The following is a 21704-nucleotide window of genomic DNA, read 5'->3' on the forward strand; positions in this document are numbered from 1 at the left end:
TATAAAACAAAAAGGTTGAGAGAAACTGAACCTCCAATTTGTTCCACCTTGGAGGAGCATGTTGAAGGTCAGAGCTTAATCCTGGAGCCTCCAGGATCAACACTGAACCACCTCCAAATTCCATAGATGCAGGCAATAACTGTAAGTGATTAATGAGGAGAGAAGCTGGGTAACAGAATCAAAAATTCGTTAAAAGTAGTTTCAATACTATGTCTGACCCTAACTCCATTTTTGTGATTTTACAATTGCTTTTTCCTTTTTTAAGAATGGTTTTTCTTTCCTATGCTGCTGAGTGAAAGACCCATACAAATAAACAGTGAAACTGACTGTACGGTGGAAGCAGTGAAACTAACGATAAACAAAGTGCTGTCAAAGGCACAAAGTAATCAAACTGAAAAAATATAGAAATATGTTTCTCTTTCTCAACGGCTTCCGTTATAGTCACTTAGACATGGTATTCTTATAAAAACCCTAGGCACAACCTTTTTAGACAGAAAAGTAATTTTAAGATTACCCTATTCCTGTAAACTGTTCAGACTTAACTGAACCCACTTTCTTTGGAGATTATCAGACCCAGATAAAAAATTTAAAACGTAAGTGCCTGAAGATAGGCATCTAAATTCCTGTTGAGGCAAGTAAATGAAAGTGGCTTGAATGTCAGAGCTTGTGAACACCCTTCATTCCCACTTCACCCATTTTTACTTTAGAGAATATATTCCGGCACCCAAGTTTGAAATTTTGCCATCACTCTGCAGAGGTGGGGATTCTCTGCATTTGAGACTTGAGATGCAACAACTTTAAATACCATTAGAGTATTCCCATTAGCATAATCATTACCAAAAATATTAATGAACACAGTCCCTATATAGAATCATTAGGGATTCCAATCCTCACAAGCTTCTATGAAGAATACACACTTTTAATTTATAAGCAGTTTTTTGACTATATTTATAATTTAAAACTAAAGCCATAATTAGAGTTAATAAAATCATTATAATGTGAAACAGTCAAAGGATTTCTGAAAATCTAACTCCATTAAAATTTGTTGGTTCTGTTCTAACTAGATTAAGTTATTTTATTTTTAAAGTTATCAGCTTTATCTGACATTATTTAGCTTTCACAAATCTGTGCTGACACACACATATTAAATCTTAAAAACTATCCATACAAAATGATGTCAGGAAATTTTCCTAATTTAGTGCTCAATAGGCCCTGAGTTAGGATGTACAAGTCTGTAATCTTCATCTTCTTTCCCCAGAATTTCTGTGTTTGAAACCTGGTACTATAGTTGCTGTTTTCCAATCACCTAATACTTCTTCAATAGTAAAATATTTCCTAAAACTAGTTGTTAATAAGTCAACTATTTGAACCCTAATGTCAAATAGCATGTACAGAGATGTAACTAAGCACATCCTGTGCTCTGTCTAGTTTTAATTTATAGAAATACTTCTCGATAAATGTTATGGTTATTTTGATATATTATTAATATTCACCTTCCAAAAAAAATTGGAAAGAAATTGTGCAATTTCCTTTTCAATAACCAACAATTTCTTACTTTACGAGAGTGTGAGTGGAGCCATGAATAAGGTAGCAAAATTCTGCAGTTCTAGGCAAATATAGGACTAGTCAATTTCTCAGAACCAACAGCACAGAAGAAGGTACTCACTTTATGCAGTAATTATGGTTCTTTGAGATGTGTTTCTCTAGGGGTGCTCCATTGTAGGTGTGCTTGTGTCCCTGCGCAGCTGAATGGAGAGCTTTGGTAGCGGTGTCCGTTAGGCCTGCACATGCGCTGTGTCTCCTCATGCTGCTCCACGAGGCTGGTCAGCGTGCATGAGCTAATCCCCCTCAGTTTCTTCTCTACTACAGAGTCATTGACAAGAACTCTGAAGTAGAGGGGAGGAAGGTGGGTTGTGGAGCGCACATACAGGGACACATCTCCAAGAACCATCGTTACTGCACAAGGTGAGTAACTTCTTCTTCTTCTTTAAGTAGTGTCCCTGTGGGTGCTCCACTGTAGGTGACTCCTGGGCAGTACCCCTTCTGGAGGGCCAGAACTTCGGAGTCGGGTCTCTTACAGATGACAGCACTGTGGAGCCGAAGATGGCGTCGGTGGCGGAGTCCCCAGTGATCCATAGCGTTCTGCAAAAGTGTGGGTTGACGCACATGTCGCTGCTCTACAGATCTCTGAGATAGGGACATTCTTGAATAAGGTGACGGATGAGGAAATTGACTTTGTGGAGTATGTACAAACAGAGTCTGGAGAGGTCATATTGCAAACCTGGTAACACTGTCTGATGCAAGTCGAGACCCACTTGGAAAGCCTTTGGGGTGATATTGCTGAGTCTTTGGATCTTTCCATAATGGAGAGAAAAAGCTTAGGGGACTTCCTGAAGGTCTTTATCCTGTCCAAGTGGCCAGGGCTCTCCTGACATCCAGGATATGCAATATAGCCTCCCTGTTGTCTCGGTAAGGCTTAGGGTAAAAGATTGGAAGGTGACGCAGTTGATTCATGTGAAAGAGGGAGGTCACATTAGGGATGAATTTTGGATGCAGCCTAAGCGTAACATTGGCCAAGAAGAATACCCTGATAGTGGGGTTATGCCATCAGAGCAGCTATCTCTCCTATTCTCCTGGCTGAGGTAATCGATATCAGAAAGGGCATTTTCATGGGAAGTTACATCAGTGAACAGGTGACCATAGTTTTGAAAAGAGGCCTAGTTAATGCTTTCAGTACCAGGTTTAAGTCCCACATGGGAGACAGTAGTTGAGATTGGGGGAAGAAGTTTATTATATTCTTGAGGAATCTTTTACTAGTTGGGTGCGACAGCATTGAGTAACCCTCAACAGGTTTTTGGAAAGCTGATATAGCTGCTAGATGGACCCTGAAAGAACTTAAAGATAGACCCAATTTCTTTAGGGTCAATGCATAGTCCAGGATATGTGGAATAGTCACGGATGTTTGGGAGAAGCACCAAATCTGAAACCTGGACCATTTTTTCAGGTAAGTATGTGGCGTCGAGACTTTCTGCTGTGCAACATAACCTCTTGTACCTCCCTTGGACAGGAGCTTTCTAGGTGTTGGAACCAAGCAGCAGCCATGCCCTGAGGCAGAGAATCCCAAGTTGGGATGCAGGGTACATCCTCTGTTCTGTGAGAGGAGGTGCGGAATGGTTGGGAGAGGGATCAGTGGGCATGTCGTGAGCTGTGACAGGTAAGGGTACCAGGTCTGTCTTGGCCAAGTAGGAGCAATCAGAATGATGTGGGATCCCGCTCTTTATTTTCAGTAGGACCTTAGACAATTGAGGAAATGGAGAAAAGGCATTGAGAAGGTCCCTGTTCCAGGGGATGAAGAGAACATCACCTGGGCAGTGTTGACCCATCCCTGATCAGTAGCATGGACAATTCTTGTTCAGGTGAGTGGCGAACAGGTTTGTGGATAGTGTCTCCCATCGTCCAAATACGTTGTTAAGTACTGTCAGGTGTATCTCCCACTTGTGGTCGTGTGGGTAACCAGTAAGGAATTGTAGAAGCTGTTTTGCTGCTGGCTTGGTGAATAAGTATTAGAATAGCCACCAGTTTTGGGGATCATCTGCCCCATTCTTTGCAATTGCCCTGATTGAGCAATCGCAGAGTGGCCCCCTAGGACCCGGGTCACAGATGCAAAGCAGAAGGGAATTAGGGCAGGTAGTGGAAAACAGATAGGAACCACATATCTTGAAGATCCTCCAGTTACTCTACAGTAAGTAACTTTCTCTTCTTCTTCGAGTGCTGGTCCCTATGTGTATTCCACTGTGGGTGACTGACAAGCAGTACTCAAGTAGGAGGAGGCTTCAAGAATGCAAGCAGCAGAGCCATTTGAAGAACGACCATCCCAAAGGATGCATCAGTGGAGGAGTCCTGTGTTGGAGCATCATGCCTCAGATCAGTAGAAGGAACCCCACACAGCTGCTTTGCAAATGTCAAGTAGAGGTAAAGTTATGCCATTGACGTCTTTAACATTCTTAAAGTTATGCCATTGATGTCACTTGTGCTCTCACCCCAAAATGGGAGGGGGAAATCAGACAACTGACAGCAGGGTAAGATACAGCCTGAGATCCATTTTAGAGATCCTCCGAGAGGAAAGAGCCTAACCATGGACTCCGGTATGGCGATAAACAACCTGGGAGATTTTCTGACTGGCTTTGTCCTTTGTAGATAAAAGGCTAAAGCTTGTTTCATGTCAAGGGAATGAAGTCTCCTCTCCTTTTCAGACGCATGTGGTTTTGGAAAAAACAGAGGAAAGGGGATTGACTGATTAAGGTGAAATTCTAAAAAAACTATGGGGGTGAACTTAGGATGTAAACACAATGAAACTGTCTCTATGGAATATGATGTAAGGCAGATCCCACCGTCAGTACTCCAAGCTGACCCACCCTCCTGGCTGAGGTGATGGCTACGAGGAATACAACCTTAAGAGACAGGAGAGACATGGAACATCTGGTGGCTAGCGGTCTGAAGGGCAGCTTGGTGAGCACTGATAGAACAAGATTTAAGTCCCATTGAGAGAAGGTTTTCTTACTGCCAGAAAATTTCTAACTAGGTCATTCCAGAACCTGGTAGTCAGCAGGTGAGCAAAAATTGAGTGACCATGTGAAAGTCGGTGGTATGCACTGATTGCTGGCAGGTGAACCCATAAAGAGTTGATGGAAAGACAAGCTGTTTTGAGGGAAAGAATCAGATGAATACCAGTTGGCTAAATAACATTTCCTAGTAGAATCCTTTCAACTTTTAGTAAGAATGTTTTGCATGTTCTAGAGTTAATGGCCACCCAAAACTACCCCCTGAGCTGGAGTGGTTGGAAGTTGAGATGCTTGATTCTGCCCTTCCCCTTTGTCAGGTTATTGGAAAAGGAATGAGTGCTGATCAGTGACCAAGAGGACATACATAGGAGACTCGGGAACCAAAACTTTATGGGCCCGTTGAGGACAAGGAGGATGATTGGAGATCTGGCAAAGCAAAGATGTCATCAGGTGGAATGTAAGACTCTGCTCTCCCTGGAGTGTGAGGGGTCCTATCAGCCCAGATCAACAGAGCAGACATAGTTTGTGCCTCAGCTGTGTGAGGCAGAGCCAGTACAGCTGTTGATTGAGGCTGGCAATGGCTGCCTTTTGGTAGTACTGTTGGTTTCCAGAGTTTAGGCTTAGTTGGTATCAGTAGCACCATTGCTGCCAGAGCATAGTCTGGTCCCAACTTATGGGCTTTTTGTCAAGACCCTAAGATTTAGTACGCTCTAAGTCTTCATGGGAGGAGCAGAAAGATTTGTTCAACTTAGGCACGCCTGTATCTGTCTTCTTTGAAGTAGATTTAGAGGAGAATTTGCTCTTGTGTTTATGAGAGTGCTCCCTGTCCCCATGACAAGACTCCAGTGGGGGATCTGTATGGGTAGATTTCCTTACTGCTCAGTCGAACCTTACATAAGGAGGCACACTCTTTGCTGAGTCAGCCCAATGTATGGGAGGGGGGGGTCCCCCTGGCCTGGGTCAAAGTGCAGCCTTATGGCCTTCTCCATTAAGTGCTTCTTAAGGTATGAATGGGGAAAGAGCAGCAGATATCATATCTCGCTGTAACCTGAGCTTCCCTAAGGCAGTACAGGCAGCGTTGATGGTTGTCACTGACTTAGAAGGAGCATGTGCAAGAAACCAATTTTGAAACCTAGAGTCCCGGCCATAGTCCAGTACTCATATCAAGATGTGTATGTGGGGGCAGGGGGGGTTGAATTCCCTACAGTGGGGAAACTATCAAACTACAAAACTTAGCTAAAAATAATGGATAAAATTCTAAAAACTATTTACAAAATATATACATATGTATTTAGAGGTTGAAGAATAAAGGAAGACTAAGCTTCTGACACTGGAGGTTCCAACCCAAGCCAGGAAGAGGAAAGAAGGAACTAGAGAGGCAGTTGGTCTGCTATACCCTTTATCTCCTCAGTTGGAGGCGCAAGCAGAGCAAGGGTACCTGTGCAGACCAACAAATGCTGCTTTCAAAATTATCTGATTCTGGACACATGGAGTGCAAAGTGCACCAACAGTGAGATACACAAGGACCAGCACTCAAAGAAGAATGTTGTTTTCTTGGAATTATTCTCAGCCACATGGATTTACTATGGAAGGATGGCTTTCACTAGAACCTTTATATTGACACAGAGTGAGAGATCCTTTCCCCCATGCAGTCCCCTTTCCACTGGGCAAAAGGTCTGGAGTGTTATAAAGGGGCATTACAAGCCCCAGCTCTGGTTGGAAGAGGATTCTCCTAGCACAGGTACTGTGGAAGATTGCCCTCCAGGAGCCCTTGTGCAAGTCCTGGTGTAGTAAGGTGTGTGTTGGAGACAGAGCCACTGCCTGCAGTACTGCAGAAATTCCAGACACAGCTGTGGCCCAAAGAGTGGCTGCTGTCATTTAGACTGACCCCCAGGCAGTGTTCCCTCTAATTTTTCTCACCCATGTGCGGAATGAATTTTGTTATGTGTACCAATATGGAGGTGATGTGTGACACAACACCTTCATATTGGTGCACATAACAAAATTCATGTGGTGGGGGTGGGGTCAAAGGGTTCACAGTGTGGGAGGGGGCTCAGGGCTGGGGCAGAGGGTTGGGGTGGGCTGCAGGGGTGTAAGGGGTCTGGCTGGGGGTGTGGGCTCTGGGGGGGGGCTGGGGATAAGGGGCTCAGGGGTGGGGCAGAGAGTTGGGGTGCAGGGGTGTGAGGGCGTTGGCTGGGGTGCGGGCTCCGGAGTAGGGCTGGGAATATGAGGGGTTTGGGGTACAGGAGGATGCTCCAGGGCTACGGCGGGGAGAGAGGACTCCCCCCAGCTCTCTCTCCCTGCAGCTGCACCTGCAGGTTAGGTGCCCCAACCCCAGCAGGTCCGGGCCAGGGCTGGGTTCAGGCCAGGGGAGGGGCACTGTAGTAGGGGCCAGGCCGCGCCTGGAGCCGGGCTGGACCGCCCCGGCTGCGACTGCGGTGGGGGCTGAGAGAGGAGGGCCGGGCTAGGTTGGGGGCTGGGGAGGGGTGTCCCTCCTCCGGCCGCAGCGGTCCTCGGGCGGATTCCCTGAGCGCCTGCGTGGTGCTAAATAGGCTGCGGCCACGCAGCTTGCAGGGAACATAGCCCCCAGAGTTATATAAGTTATGTCTGGGGCCTCTTTCTTTCCAGCACCAGAGCAGCTGGGGAGGGCATAAAGGTGGCATAAAGCCACCTTAGCCCTAACTACCTCCCCTTGGGCTGCAAGTTAAAGGTGTAGCACAGAAACTCAGCCTCTGTTTCTAGTCTCTGAAAGGACAGATATCTATGTGAATATATCGAAACAATTACATGGCAAGTATGCAGTTTTGCTGAGGAGGCAATCAGGAAGATTCTTTTTAACTTGCCATTTGTTGATTCAGAATATTATTATGTTTATGAATTTTAAAATGACTAGTGAGAAATGTTTGATTTTATACCTCCTGAGCATATAAGTGTTATAGTTCACTAGCTTATGTTATAGCTGTCCAAGCAGGGAATGAAAATAAAGGAATGTCTTGATTTTAAAACTAAATGTTTTAAGAAATTGCAGATGCTACAAAATTGTGCAACTTTTAATTCAGTAACAATGTGAAATCTGACAATTAATAGCTATGTAGCATATTCAAATTTTCTTTGAAGGCAGACATGGTTTGTTTTTGTTAGTCTGAATACCTGGTCAGTGTATAAATACATATAGTTAGCTTTACCTGTGCAGTAAGAGTGTCAAGAGCAGCCAGAGCACTTTCCAGAATCGGCAAGGCTTGTGCCAAATCAGCATCACATTCATCTTTGATTGCTTTTGCAGCCATAGCTTGCTCATTCGCCACAGCTTCATCAGCTTTCACTATTTTTTCAGTTTTAGCTACCTCCAAGGACTCCTTTTCAATAACCAACATCATTTCATCAACTTGTTTGCTAGCTTCCTTTAGCTGAGGCTGTAGGGCTTCCAGCTCATACTGCATCAAAGCCACCTGTGATGCAGCAGAATTCAGTTTCTCCAAGCCAACTTCATATCGTTTTTTCATTTTCATCACCTCACTAAAAGTAATATCAAGCAGTGCTTAATTTTACAGACATTTTTATAAATATATTATCAATTTTTCTTGGCCCCATTCCCCAAATTTCTAATTTCCCACCATTCTTGAAATTTAAACACCATGCCATCTTGTTTTATTTGCCCATCAGACGGTGCAATATAGTACTTGTGCCTGATTCTCATTTACACTCAGACTCCTTTACGCTACTTCAGTTATGTGCAAGCTTCTTAAAGGTATGAAAAATGACAAGTGAGTGATCAAGGCTGGATTTACTGTAAGAACAGATGTGGAGGCAGGGTGACAAGATAAAAAACAAGAGCGGGAAAGTAGATGGGTGCAGAGTTATGAAGGCCCTTAGGAATGAGAAGTTGGAATGTGATGTGATATGATGGAGGAGGAGTCAGTAGAAGGACACAGAAGGAATATTATTTTAATAGCTGTGTTTTATATGGAACTGAGGGGAGTAATCTTTGTATCAAGAAGTTCAGAGAGGAGGTGGTTGCACTAGTCAAGAGGAAATAATGAGGTTCTGGACAAGTAGGTACTGAAACTTCCTACTCTTTTCACTAAGACATGAAAGAGTCTTCTGATGGTAATGACTTTCAGTCACTACTGACCTAGGCACACTGGTGACCTAGAGGAATATCCCTAGATTTCTGCATGACTATACTAAGTCCCTGAGCCCTTTTATTTTCCCTCAGAGCTTACATTCAGTCTCGGAGACCTAAAACTCCACCCATCATGAAGGAAGGGAGTGTCTTTATACGGAAACTCAGAGTTACTCAGTGGTATTCACCCTGCAGAACAGGTGTAATTTCTAGGGTCTGGGACTGCATCAGAAGAAAAAAAACTGATATTTTAAAGTATCAATAAGCATCAACTTAATAATGAATATTAGAACTGGCCTAATGGAATACAAGAATTAAACTAGGTCTAACTTGCTCTTTAATCCACTGAGTGCAAATGTAGCCAAGAAATGGCAATCTAAGTATTCTTAACTTTTTTTATTAGTTTAGCTACACAAATTAATTACGTGTAGAAAATAATATTTTCAAGGAACTTTGGGCTCCCCTATCAAAATGCATGTTATATATCCTTACGTGCGTTTCTTTTCCAGTAAGGTTTTGAATGTGGAGATTAATTCCAGGTATGAGGTAGGTGTAACATAGTTGTGCCTTTGAAGCTCAGTATGGAACAGGTCAGACAAAGCAATGGTAGAAGTGTGAAAGCTTTTACACATATCAATACAGCCTTCGCGTGTTGCCTCTGACATTTCAATATCTTCCAAGAAACGAGAGGCAACAGCTTGCAATGCATCTTCAGGCCACGTCTAAATTGAAAATAAACATAATATTACCTCACCTATCATACAAATAGTTATTACACGGAGAGTTTTTCATTTCTACATTCACATACAAAAGGAAAACCTAATACAGAACAACTCTAGTTTTCTGAAAAGCCTTCCCTCAATATGAAACTTCAGAAAAATGAGGCTCCAAATAAGTAGGGTGAGTGCAATGCAGGGCGCACAGTATTGCCATAGATGATCTGACCAACCTTTGATTAAATGGAAGTCAGATAATTGGGGCTTTACTGTGAAAAATGAAAAGACTCAAATTCTGCCTTTGGTCATGATGGACAACTGCCACTAAAGTCAAAGAGTTGCCAGGGCTCAACCAAGGGCAAACTTTCCCTCAACTCATCCAATAAGCAAAAGCACAATATGTTACCAATTTGTCAGAATGTTATTAAAATAAACACATACATGCTCTCTTCTCATAAACTTTCCATATAAAGAATGGCTATAACATTATCTAATGAAAGCTTATTTTTATTATTTTTGGAGAAAAAAATCCTGAATTTTTGTTTAATCATCAAAATTTACTGCAGAGAACAACTGCTTTGTTGTTTCTATAAAAAGTAAACCAGTCTTTTAAAAACATATTTAGTTTAACATTTATTTCCAAAACTTGTAAAGCTGGATATAAAGCAAATAAACAGAATTCAAATGTAAACTGGGGTGCAGAAGAACTCTGAAATACAGTTGCACTTTGAAAAGTGACTCCATAGAAGTGTCATTGTGGGATTCTTGGTTAATTGTTTTTTCACTGATTTCCATATTACCAACACTGAGTTTACAAGTAAAAAACTGTCTTTTTTCTAACTGCTAACACTACAAACTCAATTTGGGCCCTGCAAGTCCATTTGGGTTCTTTCCTTCTTGAACATCATTGTCCAAATACAGATTTTGCTAGCCAAATTGGGCTCTCAGTAAAACCCCATTTTTTTCAAATTACCTCTGTGCAACCTTCAATGGGTTTACAAAGGTGTCACCAATTGGAGCTTAGATAACAATACTGCTGAGAATGCACAAGAAGGAATAATACTCTCTTAGTAGTTTTAACTCTTCATAGTTAAGAGGTGTAAAAAATAGTAAAATCTTATTTTAATTACTACAATCAAAGGATATGACTGACACGCAGGGAGACAGCTTATTAAGTAAAGAGTTACCATGTTTACAGTCAACTTTTCAGACCAGAATCATACTTTAAACCAACGACTGCAAAATTGCATGAGAAAATGCACACGATAATACCAATACATTCAATTATTAGACTGAAATATGAAAAACATATTGCATTACACAGATGTCTTGCTTTCTGAGTATATCGAAGTTGGATACTATCCCTTATTAAGATTTATTTTTAATTTCATTATTATCATGAGAAAACTAAACTTTTATAGAGGGCCCAGTGCTTACCTAGCAAAATGAAGAATCTCAGAGGAACTTACCATGCTGATATCAATCAGTGCTTACACTTTTTGCTCTACAGATTGTGGAGGAAGGATGTGTGAATGACACACACTATTTATGCCTCACTTGTATCTGTGTACATAGAATTTACAGAATTTTCTATTGCTCTAAACCCGATAAGACTAACTGATAGATTAACTTTCTACATGAGTGGTTCCATTGATTAATCACACAAAAAATTAAGCGTGTGTGCAAGTTAGGTTTTTCAGGATTGTGGCCTATATGTGCATGCACCCTGCAGTCACAAGTTAAAGAGATCTAAATACTAAACAGTATTTTGATGTGAATATTTAAAAATATGTTTTCAGTGGCAGATCTGCAAGACAAAGTTACAACAATCAATTCTGGATTATAACTCTTGATTCGTTGCTTCTTAGAATATAGTAGGTCATAAATGAAGCATGTTGAGTTTGTCAGTGTCCAGCACAACACTAATTAAAAACATATTCAGCAACTTGTTTTTGTTTGTTTGCATTTAAAAAAAATATTCATATCAAAATATCAGTAAGCATTTTACAGAATTCCATAAATTCCAAAATTCATAAACCACTTCTCAGATGTTAATATGTGATTTATCAATTGACTGCAAGCTGGCAAAATTAATAATAAGGATTTCAACTTAAGTGCACTCGTCACTGTACATGCTCTGTTCCTTACCAACAGTAAGACTCTGTGCTGGTAAATAGGATTCTGCAAAAAGTCTGTATATCTACTTGTGTAAATAACTGGTGCTAAAAACTGAAAAATAAAGAAATATCTTCATTTTTACCCACACTTAAATTTAACTGTAGTAAACATCCTGAGTGGCTTTTTAATTACTCACCAAAGTGAATATTTAATTCATTTTAAATGGTTTTTCACCACTTCAAACGGTTGTGAAAGATGTTTTGCCACTAAACTTTCTCTGGGATTCAGGGTGAAAGAATCCTCCAGCTCCAAAGAAAAACAGGATTTAGGTATTTTTAAAGATTAGTCAAAAGCTGCCTAGAATTTACTGTTCCTCTCCCTTTGAGCTGTACGGGTGTGTTAATATAACCCAAGGACTGGAGAAACTTCAGAAGGCTGCAGAGCTTCAAAGAGGGAGAAAGGGCAGGATCAGGCTAGGGAGCTGAGGAATGTGAAAGATGGGAGCTTATTTGCATGAGCTCTTCCCTCTTCTAGACAGCTTGGAACTCCCTCAAGTTCTCAAGAAGAGGCGGGAAACAAGAGCTGTATCTAGCCAGCTCTTCCCTCTCCCTCAACCCTTTTTGGGGGAGCAAAATCCTTTGCTCCAGGAGGGACTTTTTGGCCTGAGGGCCACATTGGGTTTCCAAAATTGTATGGAGGGCCAGTTAGGAGAGGTGTGGCCCGGCCCCTGACCCCTACCCAACTGACCCCTATCCCCTGCTTCTCGCCCCCTGATGGCCCCCCTGGGACTCCTACCCCATCCAAACCCCCATTACCTGTCCCCTGATGGCCCCCCCCGGGACTCCTGCCCCATCCACCACCCCCTGCTCCCTGTCCCCTGACCGCCCCCGGACCCCCGCCCCTGACTGCCCCCTGCTGCCCCATCCAACCCCTCCTCTCATTCCTGACTGTGAGAAAAAAGTAAATAACGGAAAATGAAAGAAGATAACTGGATAAAAACCTTGAGTCTAAACGCCTCTGATATTAGAAGCTTATTGAAAGTTTAAAAAAGTGATGCTCCAGTAGGGGTCATTATGACCTATGTTTTTTCTAGAAGTTAGCTATAAAAAGTATAAAAAGATAATAGAGTGTACTTTGGAACAGTCCTCTGAAGCCATCTTGAGAGACGTTTTTTCTGACACCTTTTCTCCTCAGTGGGTGAGCAACTGGCCACTGTGAACCAGCTGTTAATTACTCAATACTGTTCCAGATGTTACGTAAATATCTGGGATGTTCTAAACTTATTACTTATGTCTGTGTGTGCTTAAATCTAATAAACTACAGATTTAGATAGAGCATGCTTACTTGCATGAATCTTTTATCACATGGAATTGCTGTGTTCCCACTGATTTATTCCTGACACTGCCTTATTTATGCTCAAATAAATTGGTTAGGCTCTAAGGTGCCACAAGTACTCCTTTTCTTTTTGCAAATACAGACTAACACGGCTGCCGCTCTGAAAACTGCCTAGAGTGAAATAGTTAAGTTACCACTGTTGGGGGTTCTGAAAACCCTGGATAACAGTTATGGATCAGCATTCATGTTGCACTCCCCATCAGTACCTGGCCCAAGCCGGGGCAGCTAATGATCCAACCAGCCAAACAAATTCGGTGGTGAATCCCAGTCATGTGTCACCTGAGGCACACTGCGCATATGCTAAAAAGACTGGCTATAACTTACCCTCTTCTCTTTAAAATGAGGCTCAGGGATACAGCTATGCATTTTAAGGATAGCATAAGTCTGAATTTCCTAACTTGTATGATCAAATTTTGAACCTTACTGTTACATACCATATAGATAGATTATAGTAGTTTGCAAGTTAGTAGGGAAGACGGTCATGCTTGGGACTGGGAGATTTCTCTACTAATTCTTGCCAATCCATACCAGACCCAAACTTTTTTGGGTACCTGGCAAATCATCACTGAGATTTTGCAAGCCGAGTAAATTGGATAGGTCATTCTCTAATTTCTGCTGTACTGTATTTACTCAGATATTAATCTCAGTGATTGTGACATTCTGGGCAGAATCTTGACCTTATTTACACCCTGTGCAATGCCTCTGAAGTCAGTAGGGCAGAGTATCACCATCTAATTCTAGGAAAATCCAGAAAATGTTTTAACTGTTAACAGAATTAAAGAGCAAACTACTTGACATGAAAAGAACTGAGACCATATTTCGAATAATGCATTTGTGGTGTCCCATCAGAAAATGTGTAAATAGTAAATAACTCTACCTGAAACCAGTCAAGTGTGCAGCAGTTAACAAGAGCTGGAAATTTTCGAAGGCGATTACGAAAAGCATCTCCAATGGGACTCATTGCCAATACCACATGGAGCTGGTCTCGGCAGCGATCAATGAACATGTTAAAAAGGGCTATGGGGCTACCATCAGTTTGCTTTGTTTTATCTCGCTGGCGGTCTATCTGACGCATTCGTTCACAAATTTCTTGTTTCTCATCTGGTGCAAAGAGGTTTGGTACCTCCCCCGCATTTAGTAAGTTGTTAATGTCTTCTAAAAATGACTCCTTCTTAATCTGAGAATCAGTGAATAAGAAAACTCCTTGCATCTCACCCTCAGTAGATTTCCTTAGGATGACTTTTAAGTCTTCATGCCACTCATTGTTACCATAGCTCTTAGATATTTCAACCTGGAAAAGTGTATAATCAGCCATATGTGCTGCTAATCGAGTGAGGGACTGCCTGCCACTGCCTCCAACACCAACCAGAAGGGCATGGCTGCGAGGTTGTTTCAGGATCCGTGAAATTCTACAGACGTGTTCAATAGCAAATCGGAACAAGACAAGTTGCATAGGTTTTTTGCTCATGTTATTAAATTCTTCCAAGTGGCTCTCTACAACTAATCTCAGTGTGTCCACATCCTTGATCTCCCTATAGTTGGTGTCCTCTCGTTTGGGGTCATGAAAGTCACAAAACATCAGGCTACGTAAGTCATCCTCTTCCACCTTGCCATCAAAATTGAAGTCCAGGCTCTGGAAAAGTTCATGAAAGTCTTCATCTAAATGACTTTTCACTACTTCTTGGATATAACCAACAAGCCAGGCTCGATCTGCATTATCCACTAAGCGATCATAGTACACTCTAAGAACCTGCATAATAAATAATAATGTAATAGTTTTAGTAGTTGATGCTAGTATTCTGTTCATTTTATACTGGCATTAATATAAATGAAACACACACACACACGAAAAAATGGTTTCAAAGTGCAAAGTCTCTTAAATTTCAGCACAATGAAAATTAAAATAAATGTTCAGAAGCAACTGGAACAGTTGATCCTTTTATCTTCTAAATGAAAGCTAAGCTCCATGTGGGAAAATAAAACATTTTCCACATACTATATGCATACTTTAAATATATTAATTGTATTCTGAAGACATTTTGTAAAGAGTGGCAGGTGTCACTATCCTTACTTTTATGTAAAGTCAGAAAGACCAGACTTGGTATATTTTTGCTTTTTCTTCCTATTTCTAAATAGATGAGTTAACGCCACTCCTCTGATCAGTTAGCTTGTGATGTTATCATTAGGGGAGAGGTAGTTACAGTTGCTGAAGATTCAGGAGTTCCTACTGAAGAAAATCCACAGGGAGAGAGAAACAAGAACATGTTCTTTCCCCACCCAACCTTCCAATGACCCTGGCCCACTGCTGGCTCTCTCCACTGACTCTTTGTTCTGCCATTGGGAGGGAGAGGAGAGGAAATGGAGGTAGGTACACTGTGTAATAACTTATGGCAGGAGATGTAGTTTGGATAATTGTGAATGAAAGGAAAGGAGCCCACAATATATTAAGATGTGGTTCATATTTCAAACAAGTATGCATAAAATCCCATTTCTAGCTAGCAAAAAAAACCTTATGACTATGGCATCATTACATAGCTATTAGTCATAAGTCTTACATCATAGCTGTGATATAAGATAATTCAACTAAATTTTATTACTAAAGAAAAATAAATGTCTAAATCCAACTTTGACTGTTCAATTATTTATCATAAATATCATATACAATTTATTACTAATATGAGATTTACCTCGTGAACCCAAAGACGTTTTATCATTCCTACAGATTCTGTTGTTTCAGGTCTTGACAGACATACACCTTGAATAACACGGGAGAAATCACGGAGGTTGAACAAGTAGTGAGATTTGGCTGGAGTGGGCAGCAGATTCTTCATAGCTTCTTTATACACTGTCATGGTACCATTAATAATTTGTGGAGTCAAGTCTAAATATTCGGATGTGAAGTTATAACTGACAAATTAAAGAAAGTGCTAAGAATAAAATGATTTTCACAGTTCCATCATACTAAGAATATATACTTAAATACTGATTCACTTCTCAATGCCAATTTTAAGTCTCAAGATAATACTTTCTTATAGACAATCTTATAAATTCCACTGCTCTTGCTGGATTAATGGAGTTTCCAGTCAAGTCAGCTTGTGAATCAAAACTAATAATTGTAGAAAATATTGAGGATTCAACCACTTTCTTTTTCTTATTATTATTGTGGTACTGAATGCACCATTATAATCAGGGCTTTCCCCATTTTACAGTACATCTCGCTGTTTCAAATAGCACCTAGCTGAAACTTTCATAAATTGCCCTGTAGTTTGAGACTTCAACATGGTTTGGATATGTGAATATCCTTTGCAGTAAGTTAAACTTATCATATTCAAGGATGGTAACAATCCAATGAGCTTCTCCTCCCAGGACCAAAGTGCTCAAGGTAACGGCAGCTTCTGTGCTGCTACTTTTAGGGGACATAGCACAGAAAGCGCAGTCCTGAAGAAGCAGGCACAAAGTATCTTTAAGCTAATTGACTGCCAGCCATTGTGGCCCCTGCACACTGCTAGAGCAGCATGCACAGGCTTCAAAGCATGCTATAATCAGGCCTCACATCTAGATATGCCACTGACCTTAAGGCAAATAACACCCACTCTGATTATCTGACATCTCTCTGTTACAGCTAAGGCACCATTTGAAGTTACTGGGCCATTTTTTACATGAAGAAAAGTAAATCTCACCTCCAAAGAAAAAAACATATTTGCTTGCTTATAAGGCAAAGATAATTAAAGAGAGCTTTGAGAGGTAGAAAACTATTTTATTTTTTGAAAAATTCAAGATTTTCCCCAGAAAAGGAAGTTTTCCATTTTAGCCCAAGAGGGTTATTTTTGTTTGTGAATATTATATATTTTCATTTTGTATAACATCTGCAAGACTCTGCAGTACCAAAAAAAAAGTTATATACTTGTACGGATGCATTGTCCATATACATTCTCCATATCTAGTTGTACACAGATGCCTGTGTGCTCAAGATCAGAGTCTTTTGGTCAGCAGTGTCCATTGCTGCCACACATGTGCCATGAATGTCCTTCTTGTGCTCTGCTGAGGGAATATAGAGTGGAGTAGGCCAACTGCCCCTCAGTTCTTTCTCCAACACAGAATCTGAAGGCTATAGGACTCAGAAGCAGGTGGCAAGGAGGGAACATTGTGAAATATGTTTATGGAAATGGGAAACATCTCAAAGAACTTCAGTTACTGTACAGATAAGTAACTTTTCTTTCTCTTTTCTTTCTCCTGTCCATATACACATCCCACTTTTGATGATTCACAAACACTAGTCAAGGGATGGTAGCTTGGAGTCTAAGTGAATAAAGAACGAAGCACAGTTTTGCTGAATGTATCATCTAATCTAGAAGTTTCAGTAATGGAACAGTGTTTCATGAATGTGTGCACAGACTCCCAAGTGGCTACTTTGCAAATATCTATGATGGAAATATTTCTCAAGGATGCTGTAAGAGCTCTAGTGGAATGAACTCTGAGGAGGATCCAATTTTGCTATTTCGTAATAGGTTCTCACACAGTTTGACATCCATCTAGGTAGTCTTTGAGTAGAAACAGGTTTCTGTTTCATAGACTCACAGACTTTAAGGCCAGAAGGGATCACTACGAGCATCTAGTCTGACCTCCTGCACATTGCAGGCCAGAATCTCGCCCACCCACTCCTGTAATAGACCCATAACTTCTGGACAAGTTACTGAAGTCCTCAGATCATGATTTGAAAACTTCAAGTTACAGAGAACCCACCATTTACACTAATTTAAACTTCTCCTCCACTGCCATGGATAATCTCAGTGTAGCCCTAAATGGCTTTGTTCTTTGTAAATAAAATGCTAGAGCCCTTCTGGTCTCCAGAGTATAAAGATTAGCCTCTCCCTTGAAAGAGTGAAGCTTGGGAAAAAATATAGAGAAAAGGACCTGTTGATTGAGATGAAAATTAGTGATGACTTTAGGAAGGCACTTTGGATGTGTTCTCAGAGATACCATGTCTGCATAAAAAACAGTATAGGGTGGCTCTGCCATAAAGACTTGAAATTCATCAACTCTCCTTCCTTATTTGATTGAAGTTAAAATTCCAGTTTCATAGACATGTATAACAAGGAACATGTTGCCATGGGTCCAAATGGTGGGCCCATCTGGGCAGATAAAAGCCAAGTTAATGTCTCATGGAGAGAGTGGTTCTCTGATGGTCAGAAAAACCTTGACAAGACCCAACTCCTCAAAAACTTATACACAGTCAGGTGAACAGTCAGAGTTTTTTCTCCCCATTAATGCATTCGAACTCTACCTTTTCCCCCAGGAGCTTCACTAAGTCCCCCTGGATCAACAAACATTGCAAGGCAGCATCCACAATTCCCCTTTGGCACCTCCTTCTCACCTTTATAGGGATGGTAGTTGTTTTCTTTTTTATCTTTCCTTGAGAGTCCCAATCCGTTTGCACAATTCTGCGAACCCACATTCCACCTTGGGGAAGTCTTGTTTTATATGTCCAGGCCTTCTACGTTGATAACACACTTTCCCCCAATTCTCTAAAAGAGTTCCTTTTACCTCCTTCGTCTTAGTCTCTAGGCTTTTCAGTTCACCACTCCTCCTCCTCAGTTCTGGATCCATAAGTGGCCAGACCTCTCTGCTGCACATTTTCTGGGGAAGTGCAACTCCCACAAACAAAAAAATTATATCAGGTATGTCCATTGTTAATTGCACCCTTGCGTGATGGGTAGTACTTATATCTGGTGGATTTAGGATTGGCCATCTCTAACCCCTGGTACCAGGAGAGGATTTTTTAAAATTCCTTATTGAAAGTAAACCTATCAAATAAATTGCAAATAAATAAGGTAGGCAATCTTACTATGAACTGATTATGGGGATAAGTGTACAAGTGTGACACTCTATACCTGGGTGGGTAGTCTGTAATCCCCATATTCATCATTTATATATAATTGTGATATTTCATATAAAGCATGCCATGTAAAGGTATCATGGAAAAGGTTATGATCCACTGAAAGCCATTGTTCTGTCTAAACACGTATATCTCTGAAATTATGAGACTGTGTTGTATGGCTGTCACTAAAATATGCTGTGAGTTGGGGAATACCCAGATATTAGATCCCCAGAGATAACAACAAGGGAGGTAACCAATGCCTGGTGGGGTGTTGAACAACCATTAACAGCCATTGTCCAGCAAGGGAGTTACAATTCAATGACTCACTTGCACAAGGACACACCAGGGGAATTGCTCAGCCTCATCCACAAAATTCAGCAATGCTCACAAGACATGCCAGAACTTGTGTTCTCCAAGTACATGGACTGAGGATATAAAAGAGAGGACAGAAGCCACATGGTTGGTCCTGACTCTTCTCCCACGTACGCTGAAGGCAAAGAGAATACTGGAGATGAGGAGACTGGTCCCCAGGCTAACAGCAAGAGCCTGTGCATGAAAGATTGCACCCAACTTGCAGTATCCAGAGGGGTGAGAAAAACTGCTTAGTCCAGATATGGCCTAGTCTATTAAGGTTGAGAATTTAGACTATGTGCTTATCTTTTATTTTCCTTTGGTAACTACTCTGACTTTTGCCTATCACTTATAATCACTTAAAATCCATCTTTTGTAATCAATAAACTTATTCTAATGTTTATCTTTACCAGTAAGTTTGACTGAAGTGCTTGGTAAATCTGCTCAGGTTACAAAGTCTGGTGTATATCCACTTTCCATTGGTAAAGTGGTGAACCAATTAAGAAAGAGTCTTGAGCAGTGCAAGACGGTATATTCCTGAGGTACAAGGCTGGGCGCTGAGGGAATCTGACTGGTGCCTTGCTCTGCGCGATTTTTGAGTGGCTCTTGGAGCATTCATGCAATCTAGCTGGGTGTGGGGCTCCACATATGGTTATACTGAGTGGTAACAGCAACTGGAGGGGTTTGCTACTTGTCACCAGTAAGGCATTGTGAGAGACAACCCAGATTAGTGGTCCCACAGTCGCAGGTTGCATCCCAGAGATCCCGTCAAAACAAAGTTAAGGTAAGTAAGCTAGTAATTTGTAGGAAATGGTCAGCAAGCAGCTCTGTCTCATAGCCTGAAGCAATGAGAAGGAACTGAATGGCAGTTTGCCCACTCTGGACTACATGCCCTTGGCACAAGACACAAAGAGACTCGGGGCACATACGCAGCCACCACAGACATTACTGGCCAATAGACTCTGATCTGGAGCATATGGGGTGCATGCACACCACCAGAAGTGGAATATGTACATAGACAACATATCTCAAAGGAGAAACCTCAATTCCCACAGAAGTGGATGCTCAGTATTACACAGGATCAGACCCATAGTGAAAATTGGTATTTAAACACAGGCCAAGTGTTAAGAGACCTGAATTAAATAAAAGAAGAAAAACACTTTCACAAAAAAGCCCCCCAAAAATCCATTTTTTCTAGACCGTGTGTAAATGAGATACTAGTAGATGAAATTCAGATTCTACAATAATTTATGTTATCGTTATTTTAATTAATCAAAAAGTATACTGTAATGACAATTAACAGATGAATTTTTCATTAGAATTCTATTTTCCACCAATTGACTAACTTTCTATTTTTATTGACTTCTGACAGATACTAAAATGTTAAAGAAGAAGCTAATAGTATTCTAAGTTATAATTTGCTAAGAGTGGTAAGCATAGGTGAGGACTAGTATAATATATTACAGAAAATCTTAGGTTCTTAGAATAATCACTAATATGACTGTATTTTTATTTACTTTAAATTGAAATAATATTTTCAAAACATCTGAATTAACTGAAGCAACATGAATGATTCTAACACACAGTGAAAAGCTTAGGTTTATGAACAGAAATATTTTCCATAGGAGTTTCCTAATAAGAAGCCTTGTCATAAGAAATACTGAGAATTTGTCAAATCCATCGGAACCACAGATGCTCAATTCCACTCCAGAACAGGGTCCTAGAAAGGTATTTTGGTAGACTTTCCAAAGACACAGTTTAAATATTTACTTTAGCCTTTTGCAATATACAAAAGTTACTTACCAAGTAGAGAGATGCCAGTCTAAAATTCTAGAGAAAATCGTATACATGGAATCATCATCAAACTCATTAATAGTAACTGTATTGAAATGTCGCAAGTATCGAGGAGTTATTGGGTTTCGGCCACCACCTAAAATGAGAAAGCACAAATACTGAAAATAAAATAATGAAACTAGCATTAAGCTATAAATATTTAAGACTTTTCTACTAATCATCCTGGGTCAGATTCTACCACCCTGATTCACATTAAAAAGTATCTTAACTCCAAGAATAGTCCCAGCGACTGCAATGGGACTACTGGTAGAATAAGGTACTATCCAACCTGAATGAGGATATCAGAATCTCGCTTTCTGAAAGTGAGAATAGTCTACAAAATGCATATTGTCCTATTCTAAGTAAATTTTAAACTACTTTAAAAGGTGTCTCTTACAGAATCATATAAGTGTAGGACTGGAAGGCAGGACTAAGTATCATCTAGACCAGAGGTGGGGAACCTTCGGCTCACAGGCTGGATCCATCCCGCTGCTTAATTTAATCCGGCCTGCAGCAAGTCTCCGCGCAGTGGGCCGGAAGCCCCGAGCCTTGGCACCTCCCGTAGCTCCCGGGAGGAGGGACGATCAGAGGAATTCCGCGTGCTGCCAATGGACAGCTCCCGTAGCTCCCGGGAGCAGGGAGTTTGCCTTAGCCCCGCTGTGCCACCGACCAGGAGCCACGTCAGGTAAGCACCACCTCGCCGGAGCCCACGCCCCAAACCCCCTGCT

General features: G+C 41.1%; 1 protein-coding gene across 1 annotated transcript in view; it reads right to left on the bottom strand.

The window, feature by feature from the left end:
* Positions 1-21704, bottom strand: part of DNAH7 (dynein axonemal heavy chain 7) — a 287995-nt gene that overhangs the window by 107562 nt on the left and 158729 nt on the right. The window contains exons 38-42 of the mRNA XM_037913207.2: positions 20947-21073; positions 15602-15821; positions 13792-14664; positions 9178-9407; positions 7748-8078 (exon numbers count right to left, since the gene is read on the bottom strand). Of these exons, the coding sequence (XP_037769135.1) occupies positions 7748-8078; positions 9178-9407; positions 13792-14664; positions 15602-15821; positions 20947-21073 (1781 nt within the window). The remainder of the gene's footprint in view (positions 1-7747; positions 8079-9177; positions 9408-13791; positions 14665-15601; positions 15822-20946; positions 21074-21704) is intronic.

This window comes from Chelonia mydas, chromosome 11 (genome assembly GCF_015237465.2).
Source record: "Chelonia mydas isolate rCheMyd1 chromosome 11, rCheMyd1.pri.v2, whole genome shotgun sequence".
Classification (NCBI taxonomy): domain Eukaryota; kingdom Metazoa; phylum Chordata; order Testudines; family Cheloniidae; genus Chelonia; species Chelonia mydas.